The sequence below is a fragment of the Anolis carolinensis genome, chromosome 1, assembly GCF_035594765.1.
Source record: "Anolis carolinensis isolate JA03-04 chromosome 1, rAnoCar3.1.pri, whole genome shotgun sequence".
Classification (NCBI taxonomy): Eukaryota; Metazoa; Chordata; class Lepidosauria; order Squamata; family Dactyloidae; genus Anolis; species Anolis carolinensis.
This window is the reverse complement of record NC_085841.1, coordinates 90739394-90754396: the sequence shown is the minus strand read 5'-3', so window position 1 is coordinate 90754396 and position 15003 is coordinate 90739394. Positions and strand designations below refer to the sequence as shown.

The 15003-nt window shown below is 35.2% G+C and overlaps 1 protein-coding gene across 5 annotated transcripts in view; it reads left to right on the top strand.

Annotated features, from left to right (window-relative positions):
* The window catches only part of trmt11 (tRNA methyltransferase 11 homolog), a 61584-nt gene that overhangs the window by 9743 nt on the left and 36838 nt on the right, over positions 1-15003 (top strand). For all 5 annotated transcript variants that reach the window (XR_010005646.1, XR_010005642.1, XM_062979020.1 and 2 more), the window contains exons 8-12: positions 1738-1818; positions 3128-3292; positions 7099-7171; positions 8050-8181; positions 10051-10171. Coding sequence is in view for 3 of the 5 variants with exons in the window: in XM_062979020.1 (XP_062835090.1) it covers positions 1738-1818; positions 3128-3292; positions 7099-7171; positions 8050-8181; positions 10051-10171 (572 nt within the window). In the remaining 2 variants the exon portion in view is untranslated. The remainder of the gene's footprint in view (positions 1-1737; positions 1819-3127; positions 3293-7098; positions 7172-8049; positions 8182-10050; positions 10172-15003) is intronic.

Sequence of the window (15003 nt, the reverse complement as noted above, 5' to 3'; positions counted from 1 at the left end):
ACTATAGCATATTTACCAGAATTATAATTAGGATGAATGAATAGTTTATTTTGTCATCAGGGACATGAGAGGATGCTTTCTTCAGAAGACTAAGGTATCCAAGATAGAACTCAGTAATCCTTTGCCTTTATAATTATATAGAATGCTTGCTCTCTCTTCCTTATCTTCTATTTTTTGTGCTAACCTATGAATCTATAGTTAGAAATTGAATGGCTGTGTTCAGACAGGGTTATTTCAAGATCTCATCAGTCCACTCAATGTGGAATATATCCAGTAACTTTTTAATTTTAATTTGCTGTCTACATGATATGTCTCCAAGGATGATTCTGCAATACAATCCAAAATTATTTCTCAAATTATTTATTTTTGTCTTCTGCTTAGTGCCTAAAAAAAATTAATGAAGTTAATAAATGGTATTGCATGTATTATCATGCTGGGGCAGGGTTGAGAAACATATATTTCTAGATATTGTTGAATTTATAAACAGCTATGAGATAAAGTGAGGAAATCCAGATCTGTGTTACTAAGAGATCATTGGAGGAAAAGTTGGGATATAAGTGTAAGTTACGAAAGGTAAATCCCTATCACGCCCTCACCATTGGCTTTATTGGTTGTGGCTGATGTGAGTTGCAGACTAACGATACTTGGAATACTACAGCCCTGTGCTAGAGGAAATCAGAATCAGGACTATCACTATAAAGCAGGAAACTTTTTGGTTTCTTTTGCTCCTTTCTGAGTTGTCTGTTGAGGGAGTTTAAAGGATTTTTTGAGAAAGGAGAAACATATATCTAAAAAGAAAGGACTTCCTTTCTTCCAGATTTCTATGTCCAAGGTAGGCCAAAAGCTTCCCTTCTTCATATTGTTCCATAGCAGGAATGTACAACTGGAATGCAGATGTTCCTGGACTGGATCTTTCACCAGACCTAGACAGTGATAAAGGATGATGAGATTTGCATTTCCAAGAATATTTGGAGAGGCTCACACTTGCCTAGCCTTATTCCATAGGATGATAGCAAACACATTAATGTCTTATTTCCATTAACATTTTCTAATGTGCCAGTAGAGGGCACTTCTGTCACATTTATAGGTAGTACAGAAGCTGCTTTTGTGATTTTTTAAATTTTACATTTCTTTCACAATAAGCTCAAGTATGAATTGACTAAATTTGGCCTGAAAAGAACAGTAATGCTAAGAAGGGATTTGTTAGAAGAGATCAAAGTTTGAAGGATCCCAGAATATTGTGAATGGAGCTTTATTGTGTCTCCTAAAATTTCAGACTGAGATGATGAGATTTGCAATAACTATTCTGATACAGTTTCTTGCTTTTGTCGATAATAATTCCAGAATGAAGTACAGTTGGCCCATCACGTTTGCAGGTTACTTAACTAGTTGAATGTCCTTGCCCCTCACTTCCTTCAATCTTCCAACACTGCAAGTTGAATGTTAAACCCCTTTGCAGCCTATTTATCTCATCACTCACATCTCTTGCTCTCAGTCCCTGACTCTCAAATTCCTGTCCTTCCAAAAAGAGCCAGTCCAGTTTTAAACCTTTTTGCACCCCATTGATTCACATGCCCCACTTGTTGCATTTAGGTTTTGGGTTGGTGTTCTTGGCTACCTCTGTGTTTATTTGTTGCTGTAGAATATAGAACTTGTAGAATTTCATTAACTTTTCTGGATATTATGTTTTAAAAGGGAAGTATTCTCACGAATTCAGTTTCTTTTTTTGTCTTTCAGGTGGACTTCTTATAGCATCAGCACACTTTGGAGCTTATGTATTTGGAACGGATATAGATTATAGCACAGTACATGGACTGGGTATGTTTTCAATACTTAGCAGTGACAATGTAAACATTTTAAAATAAGGCAGTCATTTTGTATGTTCCAAAGCAACATCCAAAATTTAGGAAATGTGTAGGTGACTAGTTACATGAAATTATGAATAATCATGATGTTAAAAATATCCTATACTTGTAACATCTTGAGTGGATGTATTTTCTAAATGGTTTTGATCAGCTTGTCCTTTTTATTGTTTTTTTTTAAAATGTATTCATTTCTTATTGCATGGGTAGATCACGGCGTCTTAAACCTTTTCCATAAATGTTTATGTGACCCCAGGTATATAGGTATTGTTGTGCCCCCACAGAAACCTCCTCTGTTTTCCTCCTTAGTTAGGAGACAGTAGCCTGCATATTGTAAATAGCCGTTATGGGAGAGATCCAGAGTTAGCCCCTTCCCTTTAAGATATCCCCTTCCCCCTCCCATCTTCCCCAGGAGCAGAGTTTCTTAGCTAAACTCAACTGCATCTCTGGAAGTCAGTCCTTTATGGTTTCCCTCACATGAAAAGCAATATGTTCTGCAGAGGGCAGTTCTTGTTAGTGAATTTCCATTTCATTATTTTTTTCCCCTATCAAGAACTATGATTTTCAAAAACTCATAAAGAGGATCTACACTAACATTATCTACACTAACAAGTCCCTTTGGGGAAAGGGGGCTAGATATAAATAAAGTTTATTATTATTATTATTCACTTTAGATATGTTGTTTTCCATGTGAAGAAACCAACAGTGGAGTGGACTGGATTGAGCTGTTCCCCTGCTGCTTTATTGAAGAAGATATAGTGATAATGCATTAAAAGACTAACAAATGTCATAAAAGCAGAGTTCACATTTTTTTGCAGTTTATAGGATGTGTGAGTTCCAGTTCTCCATGTTTTCAGAAAGCATGTGAAGAGCCTACATGAATTGCCCAGCACTCCCTTTAAGTATAGTTGGAATTGTAGTAGATTAATTACATCCAACTGAGATAAAAAGTACTGCCACAACTATGAAAGACAGACAAATATTGCCATCATTATGCCTGAGTGAAGTAGAAAGTAATTATTTAATTTCTTGCACAACTTACAGAGTAAGTTTAGATAGGTACAATTCCTTGTATGCATTATGGCTGCTGTGGGGCAACTGGTATTTATGAGTTATGCTTGTAAAAGCTTTAAACAATAGCTGCTCACCAGGGATTATTTATAAGAGAAGAATATAAATAAGTTACAGTAAGAATGAAGGAACATCAATGATTATTTTAAGCCATATATCTTAATTTTATTTTCATCACTCCTAATTGCTCCAAGGCAAAGCTAGCCGGAAGAACCAAAAGTGGAGAGGTCCAGATGAAAATATCAGAGCCAACCTTCGACAGTATGGTTTGGAAAAGCACTACCTTGATGCATTTGTTTCTGATGCATCAAGGCCCATATGGAGGAAGGGAGCACAGTTTGATGCAATAATCACGGACCGTAAGTTGATCTATCATGTAAAATATGTATGTTACATAAATATGGTCTATATAGCGATGATAATGGAAACATTTACAAGCACGTCATGTAGTTTATTGTCTGTTCTAAACTGAACTTTAGTACAAGGACACCCACACTGATTTTAAAAAGAATTGCAAGCTACTTATAACAAGCCCAGTGAATGAAGAACCTCTTATTTCAAGCTGTCAAATATTTACTTTAATTTATGTAAATTAGATCTTACAAGGGCAGTTTCAGTAATTTGCAAATGCTCATGGCATAAGAGGTTTTTAAAAGTATATTGTAATTTTCTATGACCTCTCATTTGCTTAGAATGGTGTTCCTACCTTGGTGGTCCTGTGTAATTGCAAATTTTATACTGACATGTCAAATTTCCAATTTGAAGCTGAAAGGCATCAGCAGTAAGAAAGCAATCTAGTTTTTCTGCATTGTGACCACCTCCAGGTATCCACTGGATATGAATTATTATTTATATAAGTTGTTGCATAATTTAATTTTACCTTGAATGTATATATTCCACAGAATTTGTAACCTATTACCAGTCCCTTTTTAGAAATGCTTTGACGGGTTTTTTACCTTTTAGAAGTCACGTTGACTCTGTTTTTGCTTGTAGGAGTTTTTCCTTGTTTCTAACTGAATTGCATGTTAAGTTGCCAATAATGTGCTAAAGACATTAAATCTCTTCCTGTCCTATTTATGAATAGGAGACCTAGGAGAACATAATAAAGGGATGGAAGGGCATATGTCAATTGATGCTGATCAGCCTCTGAATTTAAAATATAACTTTGTGTGCAAATAAAAATCAAGATTTCATCTGCTAGTGTGCAAACTGAATCTTCTTTCACTCTGCACTAATTGTTGAAGCTGTTTATGAAGGGATGAAACATTATTTACAAAAAAACCCAAAATCGAGTATGTAAATTCCTTTGAATTCATAGCCTTTAAGATGTTGGACTTTGCAGCATTGGAATTTACAGTATTTGGAAGAAAGAAGAAAGCCTTTTAAGGCAGAAATGGAAATTAGGTCTTTGATGCTAATTGCAAGTCAGAGTAAATTAAACACCCTCTTCTCATTAGGCATCTTGAAAATATTCCCTCAGGTTAAGGCAAATTTAAAGCATATTTGAATGTAGTGAATTACACTCTGTGGCCATGTCGAAATATGCAAATTAATGCTGGTTATTAATCACAAAGTTCTAAATGTAACTGCTTTATGAATACATGGACAAAATCCATGGCTGTATCCATTAGAGTCTGACAAAAAGAAATCTGAACAATTAAAACTGTGATTAGTTAAAAAGGCTGATTTTATCTGAGAATCAAAGAGGTTAAATATAGTGCAAAATTCATGTTACAGATGCTTGATTAAAGGTAATTAAATTTATGTGGAATTTTTTTTAGTATTTTAATGGTTCAATAAGATGTATAAGATCTTTATAGCATTTTATTAAAAATAAGTCAGATCATAATTCTGTTACCTGTTTTAAAAGACTACACCCTTGAAAGGTGAATCAAAGGTAAGTCCCAAGTAAGGGATGGGAGCACCATTGCAAAGACTGGCTTCTCATGGTGACTCAGAGAGTCATCCTTGGATCTTTTTATTTGAAATTTCCTCCTGCCTAAATGAATGGAGGGAACCCAAATCTATTCCTCTCCACCAACCATCTATATTGCAAACCCCTCAACAGATTTCTTTTTTATATAATTTATATTTTATTACAGGGGCACTATAAATACATGTACAATAACTCAACTTACATGTAATGGCTACTATTAAAAAGAGGGATGGAGTTAAGAATAATAGAATACATAAAATGAAAATAACTAACATTAAACTAACCGCTGTACCACTGAACTACTTCCACCACCACAGAAAAAATACATTAAAATTAATTCCTTACCCTCCAAAACACAAAAATCTTAAATCTATTTTTTTAAAACTTCCTTCTAATATCAATTTGAACTACAAGATTAAACAAGATATTCAATATATATCAATTTTCAGATTCTGAAAGTATAAGCTTTCCTTCTTTCTCCTTTATATAAATAAAGAACAGTTTCCAGTCCTTTAAAATGTATCCAATGCCTTCTCTCTGATCAAATTATGTAGTTTGTCCATTTCTGAGATTTTCAAAATCTAGTCTTCTTTGATGGAGAAATCTGTAGATTTCTGGTTTTGAGCATTCAATGGATTTAGAAAGGGTTTGGGATTGCTCTGTGAATTATTGTGATTTTACCATTTGAAGTTGCTCAAAACATTATGACAGTCAAACACAGTGATTAAAAAGTGATTATAAGCAGCATTATATATTTAAGCTATTTACATATCACCTCCCAGCTCACAAGGCCTCCCAAGTAAAAGTGATCAAAAACATAAAGAGATTTTTGAAAAATTCAAACACATTAAAATACCCCTTAAAACTTTTTTTAAAGCCCTCTAAGAATTCTATCCAAAGTGAAGCCTGAAAACAGGAACAAATCAGGGTTTCGCTCAAGAGTCAGTGCTCATTGTGTGGAGACAGAGGGTTGAAATGGAGATGAAACAGGCCTTAGAAGCAAAAGAAAGAAAACAAGTAGCCAAAGAGCAGGATCGTGGGGTTATAAAACGGATCATGGTATGAGTGTTTTTGACATTACGGCATCCAAAATTTCCCAAGAAGAAGTTGCAGCAACTACCAGCAGGGATCTCATGTTACCACACCAGTAAGAATTTCTGCTCCATTGGTATTCAGTAGGATCCTGGCTGTATTTTAAAAAGTGATTTGGAACCAAGTCTGCTGAAATAATTTCCAGAAAGAGCTGCAGCAGCACTGAAATGCTGCCAACAGAGGAATTAGTCAAATCTCCGAAAACAGGGTTCAATTAACTGGCTGCTTCTGTGGAGAAAGGGATTCTTTTATAGCACTTTAACAAAAACACTAGAGGTGTTTGTGGCAGTGTGATCCTATCCATATGTACATATTCAGGAGTAAGTCCCACTGAGTCAAATGCATCCCATTTCTAGTTGGGTATAGGATTGCCATTTGACAAACGTTTTTTAACAAACCTTAAATCTAAGCTGATGGGCAGAGACATGTCACAGGAGGTTTGTTATCTGGATATCAAGCTGTGGGTTATTTCAACCCACCAAGTTAAGGAATTTGCACCCACTGGAACCCCCAGAAGCCCCAATACATTTTCCCCATAAACCAATAACCCGGCTTCTGTTAAAGTGTAATTTCCCCTTTAAAATAATTTTCCATGCCTTGTTTTGACCAAATATAAGATTTTTAGGAAAATCAAACTATACTTCTGGCTGGACTGAAGTGGTTTATGTCTCGGGGGTCCTCAGATTTGCCAGTCTTGTCCATTCCTGCCCAAGAATGCATCTATACTATAGAAGTAATGCAGTTTGGCACCACTTTAACTGCTATGTCTCAGTGTTATGAAATCATGGGAGTTAAAGTTTTATGAGGTCTTTTACTTTCTCTGCCAAAGAGTGCTGGCACCTCACCAAACTGCAGCTCTCAGGATTCCACAGCATCGAGACATGGCAATTAAAGTGGTGTCAAACTGCATTCATTCTACAGTGAAGATGCACCCCTCATCATATAGCACTGTAATCATTACCCCCTTGAATTAGACCTGTGTGTACTAGTCAGATTATTTGCTGTTGTAGTAGAGTGACAGACTCCAGTAAATTCTAGAAACTTGTAAGAAGTTGGACAGTGTATTTATTCTGCAATGGCTGATGTCACTGGAACATTTTCATCAATGCATGTGTTTTACGTATTTCTTTTGTGTAGCTCCCTATGGAATTCGAGAAGCCACCAGAAGAACTGGTTCACAAAAGGAGATGGCTAAAATGACAGAAAGAGGGTAGGTGGGCCTTGTTTTGGAAATGCAGATGCTAAACTCAAGGCTAGATGTGACTGTATTTCTTTTTAATTAAGCCTCCTGATAAACGAATGACAAATCTGATAATGTGTTTTTTTAGTTTCTAGCTTGCAAGTATTCAGTCATGTTTTTCAGGTAGGGTCTGAGATAGGAACTTGTAACCTATAAACATAATTTCCAACATGGAAAATGATAGGCAGTGATTTTGGCCTCAGATTGTGCTACTTAATTTGCAACTTTATATAATTATGTGTGAATTGATAGAAAATAAGTGGGAAAAGCCATTCACTAATGGTAGTGGGAGAGGCTTTTTTCTGTTAATTTTTGGGCCAAGTCATAACAATGTGAGGTCATGACTCTGAAGGCTTAGGATAGTGGTAGATCAACTTATATTATAAGGAAATCAAGTCAGAGTTTATATGAGGTTGGTGGTGAGGGGTTTTCAAAGCCATTGCCCTATTAGTATCTGAAAATCTGCTGCAGTTTTGGTCCCCCTCTGTCCACTATTACATTTTTTATATTCACATATTTCAGACATATATCTAAATTTAATTATAAGGTAAATAAATGCTACTGCAATTCATTTTTTGATTTTTTTTCTGTTAAGAATTGGCTGGGAAATGTTTATTTTTTGAAAAAGAAAAACTAGATATGATTGTCTCTTTTTAATCTTCAGAACATATTTTTGTTCCAGAAACAGACTTGTATGTGTTCGTTTCTTTTTAATTTTATGAATGGTAGAGAGACCTGATGTTTGAAGGATTACATGCTTGTTTGTGGTGTTATTGTGAAATCATATTTTGTTTACATAAAATAATGTGTCCACTATCAAATTAATTATATTGTAAAATGCTGCCTAGAACTGAAAATCACATCTCCATTTCTTCAAATTATCATCTGAGCGATATCCTTTTTGACCTGTTAAAATTTGCGGCTGAACACCTGGTGATTGGAGGAAGATTGGTTTACTGGCTTCCTATATATAAACCAGAGTAAGTGTAATGTTTTAAAAAATATTAATGTCTGGAATCTGGAGTATTATCATACATGGCTGGCCATAGTCTAGATAGGATGGCTCTGATTTTAGTTCTGTCTGGTGAGGGGAACAATCTGAAATTACTAAAGACAACTTGGAATGCCTGTATTATAATCTTAAACATCCTTATGTGGAGCTAACTTCAGCTGATACTAGTTGGCCATATCATCATCATAGTATATTACCCGCTTCTCCTCTTGGCTTGAGAGGAAATAGAACATACTTAAAACACATATATAAAGCTCATAGGAAAAAGACGGTGAAAGATACTCTTCTGGGCTGAATGATACTGTACTGACAGCCCTTAACTGTATTAGCAGTCAGTGACCCTTAAGAAATTGGAATGTGTTTCAGGTTAATTACAAGTGAAACAGATCCAGTTGTAATTGATTGGAACCACGGAAAAGGTGAAAGAATTTGAAATAATAGTTTTGATAAGTTTGTGTGCAAAATAGCTGTTGTGTGCTGTTGAGTTTGTGTGCAAAACAGCTGATAATGGGCTTTTCCTATGATGCAAGTTTAAGGCAGTTTACTATACCAGACAAGGCTCAGTAAAGCATTTTCATGTGTTAATTTTAGAAGGTTTGTAAAACAGCCGTACATGTCAAAAAATGAGAAGATAAAACTCATAAGAAAAGTATAGTAAAATTTGATTCAAAAGAAAAAGTTGAAGAACATTAAGATGGGAAATAAAACATGCAATTATAAGAATTGAATTTTAGTAAAAATGTTTAAATTGTTAGTATTAATATCACTTGTGGGTAGGTAGCAATTTTGACTATATTTGTGTATATACAGCAGATGTTAAAGCAATTAGAATAGAAGTACAATCTAAAAGGTTGATGGATGCCGTGGTTTTGGGGGCGGGATCAACTGTGCTTTTAATGTGTTTTATGGTTTTTAAAATTTTATTTGTTTTAACAAGTCGAGCTACAGGAGTGGGAGGGGGAGCTGTAGGGTGGGTTGTACCTTTTTAAAAAAATCAATAAAACATTGAAAAAAGCATATGGGTAAAGCTCAAGTCCATTAAATAAATATATAACATATAGAAAAAATGTTAAAACACCAAGACTAATAAAATATAAATTTTAAATCCATAGTTTAAAACTGACTTGTGCTTAAAAGCAGCAAGAATGGAATTGTACTGAACTTATTCCGCTTACAATATGTGCTAGTGTCAGAATGACGGTGAAAGATACCTTTTTGGGCTGAATGATACTGTACTGAAAGCCCTTGACTGTGTTAGCAGTAAGTGACCCTTAAGAAATTGGAATGCGTTTAGGGTTAATCACAAGTGAAACAGATCCAATTGCAATTGATTGGAGCCCCCCCCCCCCCAAGAATTTACAGACTAGGAAGTATGTCTGCATTTTTTACATCCATATCCTGCCCTTCCACCGATGAGCTCAGGATGGCAGTAGTATATTTGTTGGATTAGGTCTAAAAAACAGCTCAGCATTGTATGAATAAAGACAGTGCTTATTTGAATACTTGTTGGCAGACAGTTTCCCATAATCGTTTTAAATGACCTGGGTGCTGAAACACTAGAAATCTCCCATGAAACATACTCTTCCCATTACAGCCAAACTTTCACCTGCATTGTGCCTTTTGTTTTGTCCTCCCTTTGTGCTCCACATGTGGCTTTGGATCCTGAAAGCAATTAGCACACATTGTCTCTGGGAAATTTAATAAGACTATGAACCATGTGGAAGTGTGTAGTCTAATTCAGTTTGAGTCAGCCCCTCTGGCTGTTCTGTTTCAGATTCACGTATTACAGTTCACAAGCTCTTATATAATAGCCCTTTGACTGTTTTATTTTTTCCAGATATACAGAAGAGATTATACCCCGGCACCCATGTCTGAAACTGATTAGCAACTGTGAGCAGACACTTTCCAGCCACACGTCTAGATACCTGATAACCATGGAAAAGGTGAAAGAATTCGAGGTAATTGTTTTGATGAATTTGTGTGCAAAACAGGCGTTGTATACTGTTGAGTTTGTGTGCAAAACAGCCGATAATGGGCTTTTCCTACGTTACAAGTCTAAGGCACTTACTATACCAGACAAGGCACGGTAAAGCATTTTCACATGTTGATTTTAGAAGGTTTGTAAAACAGCCGTAAATGTCAAAAAATGAGAAGCGAAAGCACTTTCTGTGCTGATGGGCCTGGAAGCTATAATCGAAGGTAATGTTTTTGTTACGCTTTACTGATATATGCTGATTTTTTATTTTTAAAAAGTCTTGTTATTTTTGGTTCCAGTTTTATTATTTTGATGCCGAGGTGCTGCATAGTAACAGGAATTAATTTATCTAACAATTTCAGGGACAGCAGGGCTAAATTCTACTTATCTATAAATGTATGCTCATTTGTTTGATTTTCAAGGGAACACTTAGCATATGCTCTACTTGACTCTTAAATACCAAACACGATCTTCTTGTCACATCGTCTGTTTGACATTTCAAATTATGCCTTTTTTCTGGGTTTCCCAGCCTGAAACTTTGTAGATATATGAATAATAAAAGAAACTATTGAGAATAAAATAAATAAAATCTGGGTGTGACTTTATAAATATAGCACAAGGAAATACAAATCAATGTCATCTGAAAGAAGGATGGAAACACCTTATGAAAAATAAGCAAAGATTTCTACTTGTTTAGATGTTAACAGTAGGAAAATTGAGTATGTAGTCTTGCATCTTGTCTCAACAGAAATGCTAAAATAAAGGTCCCACATTTCCAGAGTTTCTGTCCTTGATCACCTAATTTATGAGCTTTAGGATAATCTGAAGGCGCAGTACCTTCATAGGATTTCAGACAACAGGTTCTAGAAGGTGGAAACTGTATGTAGCTCCATTCTTGGGAACTTGATTATCAGCTCCCACACTCTTCCTTTTTAGGTACTATAGCATTAAAAATGTACCATTTAAAATTCATGAAAGTAAAGTGGTGAACACAAGTGAAAAAATTTAAAATCATTTGTCCCAGGGAAAAACTGCTATAAGTGGCCAAACTGAGATATTAATCTTTTATGAATGTTGATATAGTAGAACATCTTCTTGCTTATTGGACGTAAACAAGTCACAGATTAACTGTAGACACTTCTAATTTCAGTTTTATGAGCTTTCCAAGCTCAATTCTAATTAGATTCAAGAGCTGAATCCTAATTTTCCCCTAGTTTGGAACCTTTAGGAACTGAGACAAGGATAAAATTAATTGTATGTCTTTTTATCTGAAATATTTTAAATATTAGAAACTGTCCAAATATTTTCCTTGCTACATTTTTTGATGCACTCATAAGTTTACATCTTAGACTGCAATTGCGATAATCACCATGTATGTTGAGATGAGTCAAGTTGTAGCCTCTTGCATCTGGAGAGCATTACATTGAGGGAAAACTACTTTATCTTTCCAATATGTGTGTGTCTGTGTTTGTACGCCTATCATGTTTACATGTCTCGCTGCCACCGATACAATATTTGATCCAAGGATGTTTGTGTTTCTTCACATAAATCAAAATTGTGGAGATAAATTATATTTGTTAGCTGTCAAGTTTAAATATTATTCCCCATCTGTCTCTCTCTTTCTGTTTGGGATATAGTTTTCTGGTAGTGAACATAAATGCCCAAAGCACTGAAAAGTAGGCCTATTCTTACTCCTTCTGCTGCTCTTTTATTAATTTGCCTACAAATCCAGAACCTTTGAAAGTAGTACTTGTTCCTTCAAACATCATTCAATAAAGATAAATCTGTGAGGAACTTTCTCAGCTCAGATGTTTTTCAAAATCAACATCATAATGTATCATTGGCTCAGACAAATATGAATGGGTTTGCTGTATACGCAAGGATTCAGTTTTGGGAGTCACTGCAGATATGAAAAATGTGGATGACCACACCCCATATTATTAAATGGCATCGACAGGAAGGCTTCAGTGTGTCCACATTCGTGTCACCATTGTTTACTAATATGGCAATCTGCAGTTCAGGATTTATCCTTTGGCTTCAACATGGATCTATGTCCTTCCTTCAGACAATACAGTTTAAAAGAGACAAAAATAAGAGCTGTAGTCTATTCAGATAGCCATAAGACATCTGAGTTGCTCGGAAGTTTAAAAATGGTTAACTATGTCTTATTCTGTGGACTTAGCACCTTGTTTCCACTGATGTTTCACTAGACACCCATGAGGGCTCCAGTTTGAACAAAATGTCAAGCATAGATAATGCTTTATCAATTAAAAATATTTCTGCATACTTAATATTGGTTTGGGTCTCAGATATGAAAATAAATGTTTGGAAAGAAACTGGTTCTTGACCCAATACGATTACTCTGTAAGCTGAGACCCAATACATTGCCATATCATGCAGTTTGAAATTACATTACATGATCCGTGTAGACTTATATAATGCAGTCTTAACTGCATTGAACTGCAATATGAGTACACGTTGACCCTATAATACAATTTCAAACTGTATTATTTGGCAGTGTAGATGGGGTCTCAATTGTGCATATCTGTAACAAAAGCAAAGGATTCACATATAAGATTCACTGTGGTGTGTATATCTATCTTTGGAGTTTTGGCAGGCAATGTTTGCTTTAAGAGATTTTGAAATTGAAATATTGCAGCTAATTATGATTTCCTCATATCAAAATAATATAGGACATTTAAAAATAGTTCTGGTTGTGTGGATGTTTTATTATGGAAGAGATGATAAAGAAAATAGTCCCAGTGCAGTGCCTCATTTAAAAAGTGGTCCCGAAAGCTACAAGGATTTCATGGGATCAGTGTCTTCCATCGTGAGACACTGAATCTTTTTGTTGTGGTAGGCTTTAAAAACGGCATTTTTAAAGAACACATTGTGAGTAGTTTAATTATACTTTTTTTAATTAGCACCTTAATTCAGTTCATTTTAGGCATGCTTTAATTGTATTGTTCTTTTAAAATAAGCCACTTTGAATTTTGGGGGAAAGTGATATTTAAATAACAACACGGTCATCAACAACAGCGCTGTCCTAAACCTTCAGAAAGGGTTTTTTGAGTTTGGAAATTTTTTGATGTGTTTAGATTCAAAACAATAGGTCCCTTTTTAAAAATCCAGCAATTGCTCTCCCTTGAGTAAACCCTCTTGAAATAAACTGGGACTCGTTAGATACAACTAAGAGTGCATCTACTCTGTAGAATTAATTTGGTTTGACATATATATGTAGTTTGGTGAGGTACCAGCAATCTTTGGCAGAGAAGGCTAAAGACTTTGTAAAACAACAACTCCCAGGATTCCGTAGTGGTTAAAGTGGTTTCAATCTACATGAATTGTACAGTGTAGATGCACCCATAGTGAAGTCCTATTGTAACAATTCTACTCTAGATTTAACCCAAGTATCCATAAAGTTATAAATCAGACTTTTAGATCTCAGCACAACTTAGACTATGAGAGCTTGTTATTAGAACCATTAACACATAAAAACCTCTCGGTATTTCCTTTATGCTTTGCATTCTCTCAAGGATTTACTCTCATAATCTTTCCTCTGCTGATTCAAAATTCTTAATATGCGAGTTGTTTCAGAAATCAGATTTATAAGCAAACTAGCTGTGCCCAGCCACATATTGTTGTGGCGTTGCCCTAAGCTGGGATTTTGTTTGTGGAGGCAAGTGTGAATGTTATAATTAGTCACCTTGATTAGTACTGAATGAGCTTGCAGCTTTCAAAGAGTGGTTGTTTCCTCTCTGGGGGAATCCTTTGTTGGGAGGTGTTAGCTAGCTCTGGTTGTTTCCTGTCTGGAATACCCTTATTTTCAGAGTGTTGTTCTCTATTTACTGTCCAGATTGTAGAGTTTTTAAATGCTGTCTACCAGGTTTTGTTCATTTTGATGGTTCTCATGTTTAATAGGCTTTTCCTTAATGCCTCCTTATTATCCAACATATTCGCTTATCCAACATTCTGCCGGCCCGTTTATGTTGAATAAGTGAGACTTTACTGTATATATAGATGGGATACACTGCCTGAAGATAGATAATATCCACATAATTTGCTTCTCATTGATTACATATGATAACTTTTTGCTGAAATACTGTAAAGTATTCCTGATACTTTGCTCTCGTAGTGAGCCTTTCTTGTAGTATGAGTTCAAGAATCATTGGGGGTGAAAGGGATTTGTTACTTGTATTGGTCATGATTTTGTTTTTGTAATACTAAGATGTCATTAATCTTTAATTCTTCAAATGGCTACGTGTTTTTCTTTCAGCAATAACCCTTTTTATGCAATCTTGTTTGCATAATAGTTTCAGAAATGTGATAGAAATGAAGACATTATTTTACCAAATACCTGATGTAGATCCCTGGTTATAGTATTGCATTTTGTGCGGTTATTTGCTATTAGATTTTTTTAAAAAAATCTCATACTTTAAAAAATGTTTTGCGTGGTTGGATAAAACATGGCTGCAACCACAAGGTTAGGCATTTTAAAGGTATTTATGAGTAAGAGTGTTTTAATTAAATACATGCAAATAATTGACAAATTCTCTGATTGGCCCAAAATGGAAATTTAAGAAACCAGTCTTTTCTTTGAAAGCGTACTGGAGGGTGGTGGGGGAGAGAGAAGGGAAGATACCACAAGTGTAGGTTTGATTTCCTAGAATAAACTTTAATTTATTCTTATGTCTGAATGAGGTCTGTATAACTCTGTCTCAAATGAATAATTTTTCTGGGGAATATGAACAGCCATGAACAAGGGTGGGACACTACTTTTATGCTGACTGAAGTTTTAAGAGAAAATCGTTGTAA